The 15269-nt window shown below is 37.9% G+C and overlaps 1 protein-coding gene across 1 annotated transcript; it reads right to left on the bottom strand.

The window, feature by feature from the left end:
• Positions 1–292: 292 nt before the first annotated feature.
• snrpe (small nuclear ribonucleoprotein polypeptide E) lies at positions 293–5885 on the bottom strand. Its single transcript, XM_033625465.2, has 5 exons — positions 5709–5885; positions 5080–5106; positions 4925–4987; positions 1191–1269; positions 293–529 (listed from the first exon to the last, which is right to left on the bottom strand). Exons 1-5 carry the CDS (start codon positions 5760–5762, stop codon positions 474–476), a joined length of 279 nt encoding a protein of 92 aa, XP_033481356.1. The 5' UTR covers positions 5763–5885; the 3' UTR covers positions 293–473.
• Positions 5886–15269: the final 9384 nt, after the last annotated feature.

The following is a 15269-nucleotide window of genomic DNA, read 5'->3' on the forward strand; positions in this document are numbered from 1 at the left end:
AATCCTTTTTACACTGTATCAAAAAGTACAATGTAACTGCGTCATGTTCCAAAACTCTATGTAACATTATAGGTCAAAGTCCCCCTATAAAACACAAGCAGGCTCATTAAGTATCTGTGAAGTAAATGTACATTTGTCTTCTATTATGTATGTGGCACTGAGGGTTGACCTACATAGGTACACTGCAATATAGGAGTTTGCCACTAGATGGTCCTGCAGCCCAATGACCCACATACTCCTGCAAACTGAAGTTGAGAAACACTTTGAGAAGTTAAAATACAAACAACCGCCATAAGAAAAACGAATTTATTCTCAAAAACATAAATCAAACACAACATTCATGTTATATGAACACAAACATATCCAACATCATTTGCAAAAACAAAACAAAAATGGGAAATTCTTTCTTTCTAGGAAAGATAAGATGGGATGGGATTCTCGGAGAGGTGAGATTCTTGGGTGTCTCCCTTGTCCTAGTTGGACACGCTCTGCAACAAGGTGATGTTGTCTCCTTTCAACATGATCCTCCCTGTGAGACACAGAAGTGGAGAATGATCAGAAGAGCAAGATGACAGATGGAAAGAGATAAAGTTTCACTTCACTTAAGGAGAAAGTGCCAAGTGTTACAAATGATAGTAAACCTAGTACACAGTACGTGAAGGATCTGTACAATGTCTGGCTTCCACTCAAAGCTAAGGTGTGTTCATTAGGAACACATTCATTAGGAAAACACACTGGTAATGGAATAGTACAGTTGGTATTTTACTTTCTGGGTCTGTGAAAGAAAACGTGGGTGGCAAGGTGTTCCTTGTGTGGGCTCGGTGAGACTGAATTAGTCCATTCCCAAATGTATCTATAGCGTGTTTAATATATTCATAGTGAAAAAAAAGTGTTTTGCCAGCCCCAGAAAAAACTAAACCAGCACTGGCATTTTTAATGTTTGGGGTAAAAAAAAAAAATTGTTCACAGGATATTTTTTGTTATTGCTGTGATTAATTTTACACACACAAACAATCACCATGTTGTTTACTGTACAAGAACTAACATCCAAGCCTGATGTGTCATAGAAGAGGTCAGTAACTGTCTATGGGACAGCATCAAGTGTGGTGATATGCATGTGTACAAATCAATGCTAAACACAGACACAAAGAAACACAAAAAAACACATATCAAATGAAGGGTGCCCTTACCCAGCGGCTTTCTGTTCTTAGTCTTCATGTGGACTTCCTCTGCATCATCTAGAACCAGGTTCATGTACTCATCAAAACCCTAAGACAGGGAGGGAACAGTGAGCCAAAAAATTAGTTTCAGTGCAGTAACACTTTCATTTTCTGATCCTAAACCCCTCATTTTTCTGTGAGGCTTGCTCTTATTGCAATCACCAACTGCACACACTCAATGTAATTTGCTTGTTTCAACTTGATGAATGCCACATGTTCGTGAGGAGGTACACATTTGTGAGATTTGACCAGTAGCATGATCAATGGCCCACAATTACTTAATTGCAGGCCACCCATTCTGCTCAGTGTGTCAGTTTCATTCATAAACATGCAACCTAAGAGTTAAGAAAATATCTTCTCATTGCAGTGCTTAAAGCTTTGCCGTCTGAAATCTGCAGGAGAAATAATATATTAAGAAATGTATCAGTGACAGTAGTGTTACAGGACCTAAAAAAAGTAGGATATCTTAATACACCTGCCGACAACGTGTTATCAGAGCAGCGCCATTAGATGCTAAAAATGTCTTAGGGAGGCCGTCATGGGTATGTGAGTCACAGAGAAGAATGAGAGAATAGAATTCAGTAGCTGATGTTAATTTTCCATCATTTTTGCCAGTATTTGCCAGGAAAGTGCAGAGAAAGACAGGAAACATAGGGAGAGCAATTGAGAGGGGTATGACATGCAAGAAAAGTCCAGCCAGAACTAAATTGTGGATGCTGCAGTCATGTGGTTTGTTTCTTAACCAACAGTTTATTAACCCAGACAATGACTTGCAGAGGGACGCTGAGGCAGATGTCAAAAGCGAGGGAACTGTACAAGCTGCCATGCTACAGTATGTCAATCAAATCTAAAAGATAAAAAGTAAAAACTTAGAGGGGACCCATTATGCTTTTACTTATTTTCTGACATGTACAATGTTACTGTGCTTTCAAGTTTCTTAACAGGGATGCACCAGTTGTGAAATTCTGGGCCCATAGTGATGTTTAAAACAACAATTTGGCCAATAGCCACTTTTTCTAATATCTGATACTGCTATTTTGTTGTCGTTTATTTTGCTTTGGTTGTCATTCATTTCCCCTTTTGTGACAGGGAAACAAATCTTAAATGTAAAAAACTGAACTGTTTTAAAGTTATTCAGGTCTTTGTTACACTACCTTTAAATTCAATCATACACATTGATGAGACAACCTTTTAATACATCTGTCACAAAAAAAAGGTCTTCAGAAACTGCTTCATAAGCCTTTTTACTACAAATAAAATAACTCCCTCTCTAATATCTATTTCATATTGCTGTGAAAACAAACAAATTTCTCCTTTACCAACTGTATTTAAACAAGTTTCTTGTAATTTTACAAGATTACATTTGAACACATCATAATGTTATCATTTACCTTCGCCCAAAACTCATTTTTACAGAAGAGCTTTATGTATCTTTGCAAACTCCTAATGTAATGGAGTTAATATACAGTATGTATGATCCCACTTACCATGGCTCACACTGCTTTATTTTACTTTCTCTGAAACTGATTTATTTTATGGTCAGTGAACACAACACACCTGCAGACTAGGGTCATGTACCCCGGAAAATAGCAACACTTTGGCTGCGCTGTCTCCCTGGTAGGTGCACATGTTATCAGCTCCGTAATTATTTTGTATTAGTTATCTTAACTTTATATCTAAGGGGTTGTGTATGTTACCTTTTGTAAGACTGGAGCTCCCGATCGGTTGAGCACGTCTTTCCGTAAAAGTTGACAGTGTTTTTAATTATTTGTGTGTAACGTGGTTAGCATAACTCAGGGTTTAGCTAACTTGCACTCCTTTTTTATTTGATATTCCCAGAGTGAGAGCACGTGTATGAATGAGGCCAAGACTGACTGTGAAAATATTTCCTCTGCCAGATGCAGGAATAAACGGCGGGTACCAACAGTGCTTCATGACTGATTTTTCTCGTGATTATACACAATGCAAGAGAGAGTACACAACCACTACACTAACAGCAAATAGCCAATGTTAACTAGCTCTCCTCCTGACAGTGTCAACATGGATTTGTTGTTCTCAATGTAGCATTATGTGGGAAAACTATAGGGTGCATCCATTTATGTGTCGATAGTGAGTTTACAGCATCCTTCATCCTCACGGCATCTCAGGAAAGACCTCTGTTAATGCCCCCCAAAAAAATCCTTTCTCCCCAGGACAACAGGGCGCTGTTGAACCCTGCTTTTTAGCCTGTCCAAGTGATTTAGCACAACGGAGAAACATCAGCCACTGCCATCGCTCAACGTCATCTTATTTGCAGACAGGCTGTTCACAGTCAACAAGGTCAATATTGTCTGATAAATCAGTGCATCCCTTGTTTCAAATTAAGAGGTAAATGTATGGAAGACATAATCCCTGTGAGCAAAAACTCCTGGCTTCAGACAGTTTTGAGAATCTGTCTCAACATTTTTTCTACTTGAGCTACAAGATAACGTCAGATCATGACATATTTCTTTACATGCTCATCCAGGCACACTACCCCAAGTGTTCACACTGCGTAGCTTACACTGCTACATGAAGCTACAAGCAAACATCAGGGAAACATAATCTCACACTGGAACATGTTCCTTTGTATCTGGAAGCTCTTATTAGGGATTCTTTTTTAAAGATATATATATATATATATATATATATATATATATATATATATATATATATATATATATATATATATATATATATATATATATATGGTAGAAAGTGCCGCTTTTCTCCATTACAGTAATTCCTCTGGCTGCAATGACAGTTCAGAGACTACAAGATGCAGAAGACTTTGAAACTCTACTAATCAGAGATGGGTTGTTTTTTGAGAGCAGGGCTAAAAAACTCATCGATGCAAAATTTATCTATTCTATTTATCTATATACAGCGCACTGTGATTCAAACAAGTGATTGCTGCTGTCACACAATGCCCTTATGTTATGGAGAGGTGACTTGATTGGATGGTGCGAAATTGTAAAACAGAGAAAGAGAGGAACAACAGCTAAGGATGAAGCAAAGAGACAGGTCAGAGAAAACAACAGTGTCCAAAGTTTGGGATCATTTAAAGCTGAAACAAAATGAAAACTGTACAGTGTGTCTGATGTAAATCCAAACTAGCTTACAAGAACTTGCACAATGTTAATGCTTCAGCATCTCAGCAGAAAGCATCCAGTCTATGTATGCATCCAGTCCAAAGAGCAGACTAAACACAAGGTAATGTTAATCAAAACCGATAAACAGTGATTGAACAGTGAACAACATTGATATATTGAGTCCCTGGGACCCACATGTGGTCATTTAAGTAATTTCCAGGCTGTTTTTGTTGAAAGGGATCTTATTATTCACCAAAAAGACCTGTCTGTGTAAGGATCCCTTCTATTATGTTGTCAGAGTAATCAACCGAGCCAACCGAGTCAGTGGCAAAATTATGCACTTTTAGTGGACGTAAATTAAGAGTGTACAAATGCTTCAAGTGGTTTAATTGCAGCGTGTTTCGCCTCTGCAACTAGACCAGTTTCAAAAATTGGTGTCTCCATTAGTAACTTAGACACAAGAACAGGGGAAAACAGGGTCCAGGTTGAAAGATACAGATGGGATGGGATGGGATATCGTAAGAAATCAACCTCTGTCGTTTTTTTAAATTCCATTTCAATAAAACAGACAAATTGAGCAAAAAGATAACTTACAATAATGCAGCCCTCTATCCGCATGTTCACCTGTTCATACAGCCAGACCTGGATCCGAGAGCGCTGGGAATGAAAGGAAAAGAGTTGTTTAATCCATCTTATTGACACAAAACAAATTAGAATAACAGTGGAAAAAAGGTTCAATGCATACTTACATTTTGTAGATACCTGAAAATTAGGTTCTGACACATGGAGTCAAGGAAATTCACGGTTCAAAGCAAACGCACACATACTGATACACGCTTACCGTGCTCACTGTGAAGGGTTGTGTAGTGATAGTGTTGTCTGGTGGCATTTCAGACTTTTCCACAAAGAGAGTAAGCTTAAGAAATACTACACTGAACAACATGTCAATATAAAAAACTAATAAGGTAAAAGTCACTCTCCACTTTCACTCAAACTTATTTTTTTTTTCATTTGAATATAACGTTATAACCAGCAACTCCTGCAGTAACGCCACAATGTAGAACACCAGAGTTGCTGGATGCAGTTTAGCATGCTATGGCTACACACAGCGGCTAACGCTACATACCGGTCCTCTATATGCACTACAAAGAACCAGACCTGGTTGCAACTCTGTTAAAATCAGTACGCATATCTTGCTTGTAATAAGCCAGTATAACACCCAATAGCTCTGTTAAGACTATCTTATCGTTCACACCGTTAAAGATAAATGACTAGCTGGCTAACGTTAGCTTTAGAGAGGTTAGCCTAGCAGCTAACGTTAAGTTACTGTAGCAAGAAATTCAACCGCGTCTTTCGTTCAGTGCAATAAAAAGGATACAATGGGCTGCACCATAACCTTCTGGACCTTCTGTCCTTGTCCTCTGTACGCCATTTCTCCACGAAAAAATACCAGCAGTAGGTATGTGTAAAAAAAATTGGCCCTTTTGAAAAGAGAGCTCTTCAACGAAACACTCACGTTGTGGTGTTGCTTTAATGGCGGGTAGCTTCGGTTGCTTCCGCGTGTAAAAAAAGATGACACACAATGTGAAACAGCGCCACCGCAGGTAGGAGGTCATTACTGCACCCACTTGTTGCTCTAAAATGTACACTAACAAGTGTGCACGAGCTTACAAAATAATGGAAAGCTGACAATAAGAAATAAATAAATAAAACAACTTTTCTATTCACTCTTAGGTGCTAATACAGTAAAAAATAGCAACAAAGTAGCCTGTGGCCATGTTTTTGTACTGCCACAGCCAAACACAAAAATAGACTTGTTTAATGGAGTTTGGCTTTTACATGATAACAAATGTTGGAAAACAAAAAATCTTGAGAGCAGCCACTGTCTGCTGTCATTGTGCACTGTATGGAAGTGTCATTTGTGCTATGGTGAAAGCTCCAAACAAACACAAACTACAGTTCATGTCTTTTTGCTAACATTTAATGAAGTCTGCACCATTTATGCCTACATCCATACTCTCATTTAAACCTATTTACAAATTGTCATTTTAACTTGTATGTTTTGAAGGGCAATACGCACTGTCAAAAATCTTTCTTAAGCATGAAATATTTGCTCTTGATGTACCCAAAACATTTTTTACAGTCAGTATAAAGAAATACATTGATGCAATGCTAGTCTTTTTCCTTCACTTTACACTGGTTCTCATGCAAGGTGCTTCCTTTTGATAGCCTACATTCCACTTTTGACAATGTCAATAAATGAGGGTCCTAGCACAGCCTAACATTAGTGAATTTAAAAAAAATCAGTTCAACTTAATATAGAGTGTTTTATTATTACACTTATAACATATGCATTGAGTTTATTATTCAGATTTTAATATATTTTTTGTTTTCTTTTTTGTTTGTTTTCTTTTTGTTGTTTGTCTGTTTTTTTGGGGGGCAGCCATGGCCTTATTTTTCCACCAGGTGGCCCCATGGGACAGAAAAAAAAATGTGACTACCTCTCACCCACCATCACTGCCACCAATGAACATCCTTGTTTACTATGCACAGCTGTTTGTGGTCCTAGAGTTCTTTTAAAGTTTTGATATAATCTGCATTTGTACATATTCTGTGTAAAATTTAAAAAAAAAAAAAAAAGACACTTACACACCTGTTTCTCTCAGGGCCCTTGATGGCCCAGCATCTACCTGCCTAACATGCCCTGTGTATGGTCTGAGCATGTGGATGACACTGGTTATTGTATTCCAGTACAGCAGATTTCACCTGCACTTACACTGATAAATGCTCTTGTAGCTGAATGGGAGACAATTCTTGCAGCCAAGTTCAGAAGCAGGTTAATGGCCATGGTTTTGGAATGGCATGTTCTATAATCATACGCTGAGGATGGCTATGAGCTGAAATGCGTCCGTTTATCTGCTGCTGTGCAGTTTATCAAATTAAAAGTGTTACACTTATAAGTGAGTGCTGTCAGGTTTTGTACTTTTCTGTGATTTTTTTTAGACCGGCACCTATGGGGTGCCGTTTGTAAAGTGTCTCACGCTGAAAATAACATCAACATTTTGCCACATTTAGCTTCAAACAATGTTTAAAAAAGTATTGTGAATTTTTTAACTTCACCTTTTACCACATTTACAGCAATATTTGTTAACTTAGAAATATATTAAATAGTTAAATCTAAATATTAAATGTGGCACCTAAATGTTAAATGTTAAATCTAAATATTAAATCTAAATCTAAATGCTAAATCTAAATCTAAATCTAAATGTTAAATCTAAATATTAAATCTAAATCTAAATCTAAATGTTAAATCTAAATATTAAATCTAAATCTAAATGCTAAATATAAATATAAATCTAAATGTTAAATCTAAATGCTAAATATAAATATAAATGTTAAATCTAAATATTAAATCTAAATCTAAATCTAAATGTTAAATCTAAATGCTAAATATAAATCTAAATGTTAAATGTTAAATCTAAATGTTCTGGTGAAATTAAATATTTAGCTAATATGCAAATTCACACTGCCGGTCACTGGAAGTACCAAAATAAAAGCTCGAGATGGTCAGACTGTGTTTATAGAATCAAATAACAAATTAAAACCAACTTATCAGGGGAAATGAACACTTGAACATACATTAGCGTGATAATAACTACCTAAAATAATAAGAAACGTGTTTGGAGAAATTTTATTTGATGTGTACTTTGAGTTGTTAGTGTCCCTTCGGAGGGAATCACCTTGTTGTTTACAAATACTTCCGGTAGAAAACCAGCAGAGTTTAGCTACATATATATATATGCATATCTCACATTTTCACGTCACTATATCACCGTTTAGACTAATCTGGTGTTTGTAAAGTCTATAAACACCATGACTGAACAAACATTACTATCACATTCTGAAATTAATAACATGGTTATCGTAGATTAGCGGGGCTAACCGTTAGCTGTTAGCCCCGTTAGCGGTGTCTGAAATTTTATTTGACGTGTACTTTGAGCTGTTAGTGTCCCTTCGGAGGGACTAACAACCTAAGCTAAGCTAACAACCGTTAGCTCTTAGCCCCGTTAGCAGTGTCCGTAATGAGTCATTAACTCTTAAACGGTCCGTGAAAAAAATATTTTTTTCCAGTGGATGTCTTAGTTACAACATGATTGAGCTAGCAAAGCAGTTTTGTGTTGTGATGTGTGGTATTTATTCAGTTTTGGGAAATCACGATGTCTAGAAAGCATCAGTGGCTGCAGCAGCAGCAAAGCTAACATCAGGACGTCATCTGTTAAAAGCCTCCCGTTGTCGGATATGACATGAAACTACTCCAGTTAGCTCAATCATGTTGTAACTAAGACATCCGCTGGAAAAAAATATTTTTTTTCACGGACCGTTTAGAGTTAATGAGTCATTACAGACACCGCTAACGGGGCTAACAGCTAACAGTTAGCCCCGCTAATCTACGATAACCATGTTATTAATTTCAGAACGTGATAGTAATGTTTGTTCAGTCATAGTGTTTATAGACTTTACAAACACCAGATTAGTCTAAACGGTGATATAGTGACGTGAAAATGTGAGATATGCATATATAAATGTAGCTAAACTCCACTGGTTTTCTACCCGGAAGTATTTGTAAACAACAAGGTGATTCCCTCCGAAGGGACACTAACAACTCAAAGTACACATCAAATAAAATTTCTCCAAACACGTTTCTTATTATTTTAGGTAGTTATTATCACGCTAATGTATGTTCAAGTGTCCATTTCCCCCAATAAGTTGGTTTTAATTCGTTATTTGATTCTATAAACACAGTCTGACCATCTCGAGCTTTTATTTTGGTACTTCCGGTGACCGGCAGTGTGAATTTGCATATTAGCTAAATATTTAGTTTCACCCAGAACATTTAGATTTAACATTTAACATTTAGATTTATATTTAGCATTTAGATTTAACATTTATATTTATATTTATATGTAGCATTTAGATTTAACATTTATATTTAGCATTTAATTTTAACATTTAGATTTATATTTAGATTTAGATTTAATATTTAGATTTAACATTTAACATTTAGGTGCCACATTTAATATTTAGATTTAACTATTTAATATATTTCTAAGTTAACAAATATTGCTGTAAATGTGGTAAAAGGTGACGTTAAAAAATTCACAACACTTTTTTAAACATTGTTTGAAGCTAAATGTGGCAAAATGTTGATGTTATTTTCAGCGTGAGACACTTTACAAACGGCACCCATAGGCACCCAATTGCTTTTTTGAGACTTTTTGAGTGAGCACGCCAAGTCTGCTGATGTTCTATAATCACACATGTTGCTGTAATGTTCATGGGTCCACATACTTTTGTATGTTGTGTTTTTTTTATTCATCTATAATGAGCTGTGATGAGCAGGGAATCTGGTTTAATGTCCAGCTGTATGAAAGACAACAGATGCCATAAGAATTTTAATTTCATCAGCAACTCACTACTTATGAGTTTTGAAATTTAAAAATTACAGAATAATAACATATATATATATATATATATATATATATATATATATATATATATATACTTAAGTGTTATTTAAATGTCATTAATTATATAATCTTTAAATTTCAAAACTCATAAGCACTGAGTTGCTGATGAAATCAAAACTGTTGTGGTGACTGTTGAAACCAGATTCCCTGCTCATCACAGCTCACTATATGTATATGTATATATATATATATATATATATATACAGTACAGGCCAAAAGTTTGGACACACCTTCTCATTCAATGCGTTTTCTTTATTTTCATGACTATTTACATTGTAGATTCTCACTGAAGGCATCAAAACTATGAATGAACACATGTGGAGTTATGTACTTAACAAAAAAAGGTGAAATAACTGAAAACATGTTTTATATTCTAGTTTCTTCAAAATAGCCACCCTTTGCTCTGATTACTGCTTTGCACACTCTTGGCATTCTCTCCATGAGCTTCAAGAGGTAGTCACCTGAAATGGTTTTCCAACAGTCTTGAAGGAGTTCCCAGAGGTGTTTAGCACTTGTTGGCCCCTTTGCCTTCACTCTGCGGTCCAGCTCACCCCAAACCATCTCGATTGGGTTCAGGTCCGGTGACTGTGGAGGCCAGGTCATCTGCCGCAGCACTCCATCACTCTCCTTCTTGGTCAAATAGCCCTTACACAGCCTGGAGGTGTGTTTGGGGTCATTGTCCTGTTGAAAAATAAATGATCGTCCAACTAAACGCAAACCGGATGGGATGGCATGTCGCTGCAGGATGCTGTGGTAGCCATGCTGGTTCAGTGTGCCTTCAATTTTGAATAAATCCCCAACAGTGTCACCAGCAAAACACCCCCACACCATCACACCTCCTCCTCCATGCTTCACAGTGGGAACCAGGCATGTGGAATCCATCCGTTCACCTTTTCTGCGTCTCACAAAGACACGGCGGTTGGAACCAAAGATCTCAAATTTGGACTCATCAGACCAAAGCACAGATATCCACTGGTCTAATGTCCATTCCTTGTGTTTCTTGGCCCAAACAAATCTCTTCTGCTTGTTGCCTCTCCTTAGCAGTGGTTTCCTAGCAGCTATTTGACCATGAAGGCCTGATTGGCGCAGTCTCCTCTTAACAGTTGTTCTAGAGATGGGTCTGCTGCTAGAACTCTGTGTGGCATTCATCTGGTCTCTGATCTGAGCTGCTGTTAACTTGCCATTTCTGAGGCTGGTGACTCGGATGAACTTATCCTCAGAAGCAGAGGTGACTCTTGGTCTTCCTTTCCTGGGTCGGTCCTCATGTGTGCCAGTTTGGTTGTAGCGCTTGATGGTTTTTGCGACTCCACTTGGGGACACATTTAAAGTTTTTGCAATTTTCCGGACTGACTGACCTTCATTTCTTAAAGTAATGATGGCCACTGGTTTTTCTTTAGTTAGCTGATTGGTTCTTGCCATAATATGAATTTTAACAGTTGTCCAATAGGGCTGTCGGCTGTGTATTAACCTGACTTCTGCACAACACAACTGATGGTCCCAACCCCATTGATAAAGCAAGAAATTCCACTAATTAACCCTGATAAGGCACACCTGTGAAGTGGAAACCATTTCAGGTGACTACCTCTTGAAGCTCATGGAGAGAATGCCAAGAGTGTGCAAAGCAGTAATCAGAGCAAAGGGTGGCTATTTTGAAGAAACTAGAATATAAAACATGTTTTCAGTTATTTCACCTTTTTTTGTTAAGTACATAACTCCCCATGTGTTCATTCATAGTTTTGATGCCTTCAGTGAGAATCTACCATGTAAATAGTCATGAAAATAAAGAAAACGCATTGAATGAGAAGGTGTGTCCAAACTTTTGGCCTGTACTGTATATATATATATATATATATATATATATATATATATATAAATGTGTGTGTGTGTGTGTGTGTGTGTGTATTTATTTTATTTGTGTGAAATCCATGATATTTTAACAAGCATTTGTATATACTTATAATGAAAATATAAATGTAATATAAATAAGAATCTACACATTCCCACCAATATTCATATTTGGTAAAAATGGTAAAAATGTGGTTTGTCCAAGTGGTGTTGCAGTACACTAGCAGAGGCGGTCAAACACTGTTCTGTCTCTCTATTTTATTACTTTGAAATGTACTGACACATAGAAAACGAGAATGTAATATTAGTATTATGTAGGCTATACTACCATCAACTGTAATTGTTTTTGTTAGCATGTCATAAATATGTAAAAGGTAAAAAATGTCATAGTAGAGTATGCCATAAAAAATGTCACAAAATTGTATTAAAAAATGCATTAAAAATTATGGTTTCAAAAAGTCATTAAAATGTCCTAGTATAATATGTCATATAAAAGTCATTGTGTGTGCACTTTACTGTGCGGCGCTCAATCAAATGGCACATCAAAACTTTGGGAACCCCTGATCTAAGATTCTTTTTTTTTTACAATGCTCTAAAATGGTCTGTTTAGATGCTGAGTTTCTAAAAACTTCTCCTAGGGGGAATTCAACCCCGGCCCCCCTCCCTCTGGAGGGTCAGGTCACAGAAGGTGCTGACTGAAACAGTGGTCAGATGGTTAAATAGGTGCTTACGGCCCTCGCTGACATGGAAACAGAAAGAAAATCAGTCTGGAGCAAGACATTTTATTGCATGTATACATCAATCATCAAAAGGAGAATTTTGTTCCACACTGCTTAGTGCAAAGTGATCGCAAACACAATCAATGACAGTGTCAATCTTATTGTTTATATTGCAGATCAAAACAATAAAAAAGAGAAAAATGGTGAAACATCCTGTCAAAAGTTTAAAGCAAATACAAAAATAGTTAAAACTACCCTTTTCTGCATCATATATATTGCTTCAGCTAACAAATGACTAAAGTGTCTCACCTCTGTCTTTGCAGTGCACTCATAAGGAAATTATTCTCCGGAGTGTGTTTCAATTTCTTAGAGATGTGATATGTAACTTATTTCTAAGTTTGCAAGTAGGAATACACATGAAGGATTTCTACTTTTCTCTTTGGCTGAAGTCCAAATTTTCACAATAAGCAGCTGATAAATGATCCCCAGATTTTAGCCTCTAGAGGGTGCTGTGTCATATCAAACATTACAGTTGGCACTGGAGCATTTTGACAGAATTTCTGAACCATTTGGTGAAGTTAACAGCAGTTTCTCTGGACCACGGGAAGATAAATGTAAATCAGCATTCACTCCTGATCTGGTATTTGTCTCTTGCATAGTGGGTACTCGCTGTTAGGTGAAGTTTCTAAAAAAACAACCTTTATCTTAATCTTGAATCTCAGAAAACCCCACAGTCAAAACACTCCTCCTGCTCTTAAGCCAAGAAGAAAGCCTTTAAGTCTGTTGCCAGATACATCATGACAATCAACCTGCATCTAACCATAATTGGCCAAGGCATTCTCTCTGATATTTATAGATGGTATTATATAAAGCAGGATTGCCAATTTCTCTGTTGTGCACAATATACCTGTAACATGATGAGCTGAGTCAGGGAGGCCAGCCTTGAGTGTGCAGTTAACAATAGTATTAATAACATATAACACTGGCTTGTCCCCCTGCTCAGAAGAGAAAGTGTGACGGAAATTAGCAGCCGAGGACAGACAAGAGTTCGCAAGTGGGGGGAAAGAAAAGACGCAAGGAGCCTCGGTGGCGCAGGCTGCGGTGTCACCTTTCAGGGCAGGGACCCCTCGGCCGCATCTTAAAAGGCAGGGCTGCTGTGGCTTGGGGTGGCGTGCGTCGCTCATCGGGCATCGCTGTCAAGTGCCACATGCTTGTCTTTGTGCTATGAGAACAGGAATGGGCTGCTGACTCTCAATGCCACACGCCTGCTCACATTCTCAAGGAAGACTGAGAGAAGGGAGACACTGCATTTCACTGGCACTCCAGCTGGCTGCCATACAGGCCCTGGAATCAAAATAACAATGAGGAGGCTAGTGTTATCATGCACAGTGTGTGGTGCCTCAAACTGTCATCATGGTCTTATTCACAGACAAGGTCATGTGGGCATCTTCTGATATCTGTCAGGAATGGGAACTGTGTTTATAATGATCAAATTTAGAAGGCGAAATAATACATTTAGCAGAAATATAGATGAATAGCACAGGATACATGGAGCAATACCACATGAGCTTCTTTCCCCTAATACACAATACTGTACGTCACTACTGAACACCAACACCAGACTCTACTGGAATATTCTATAAATAGGAAAAGTTATAAACACGCACATACATACACACACCCAAACAGGATACCCTGCCACTACTTGCCTTGTGTGTTTTCTATCTCTACTCATTTCCACGCCTGTCTTTCCTACCTTCCAGTTCCTCGTCTGACCCGGCCAAAGGAACTGCCCCTGGTTAGATCAACCTCCTCTCTACATCACTTCCTGTTCCTGTTGGTGGTGATTGTTCTGAGGGGAAGGGAAGGCAGACGGGATGGGGAAAGAGCAGGGAGGAGGGGGAGGGAGGAGGGGAGTTCTTTGTTTTACTATCTGCCTCACCTGCCTGACCCCCACCTGACAGGCTTGACCCCTGCAGGCCTGGTAGAGCCAGCCAGACAACCCGCTGGCTGTCTGTTTCCTGCCTCGCTGACTGACAGGATATTCATAGCGTGCTTGGAACACAGTTCAAGTTAGACTGCTGGTCTGAGCCAAAGTCGGCCTTTTTGGAAAAAAAAATGTATGTTGCAGTTTAATAGTCTATATCAGGTAACTTATTAGTAGATACAACAGTAAAATTGAGGGGGGACTGGGCACTTGAATATTTATTTATTTATTCATATATTCTGCCTTAAAGCTACCGTCAGAGATAGTTTGGGAAAAATAAAAATCTTGTTTCTCTGCCTCTTCCCACTGTTTCCAACGGCATTTGCTAGAAACTACTGTGATTGTTGGAAAACAACCAATCAGAGCCGAGCAGCCTCTGACGCAGCTGTCAGTCATGTCAATCACTGCTCGTGAACTGCGGCTAAACTGTCAAACTAGGCAGCACTGATCAAATATGAATCAAGATTCTGCTACTGCATTGCCTATTTCTTACCTCAGATGTTTTCATCAACATATTTTAGTGTACTGTTTAGCTGTAAAATGAGAAAGTTTGGTTGGGGGTGCTTGGTTTTCGCTTGACTATTTCGGATGTAGCAGCTAGGTCGTAATCTTTCCCACTTTACAGCTAAACAGTTAACTGAAATATGTTTCTGAAAACATTTGATTTTGCAGGCTGCTTTTGGGATTGTTGCGGCCTGAAATGTCTGAATTCATGGCAGCTTTTCGCAAAAACTGTGAGCGATCGCAACATTGCAAACTGATTTGAGGTGAGAAATAGGCAATGCAGTAACAGAAACTTGATTCACTTGTGATCCTAATTTGACAGTTTGAGCGTAGTCCACGAGGAGTGATTAAGATGA

This window comes from Epinephelus lanceolatus, chromosome 1 (assembly GCF_041903045.1).
Source record: "Epinephelus lanceolatus isolate andai-2023 chromosome 1, ASM4190304v1, whole genome shotgun sequence".
In the NCBI taxonomy this organism is placed as follows: domain Eukaryota; kingdom Metazoa; phylum Chordata; class Actinopteri; order Perciformes; family Serranidae; genus Epinephelus; species Epinephelus lanceolatus.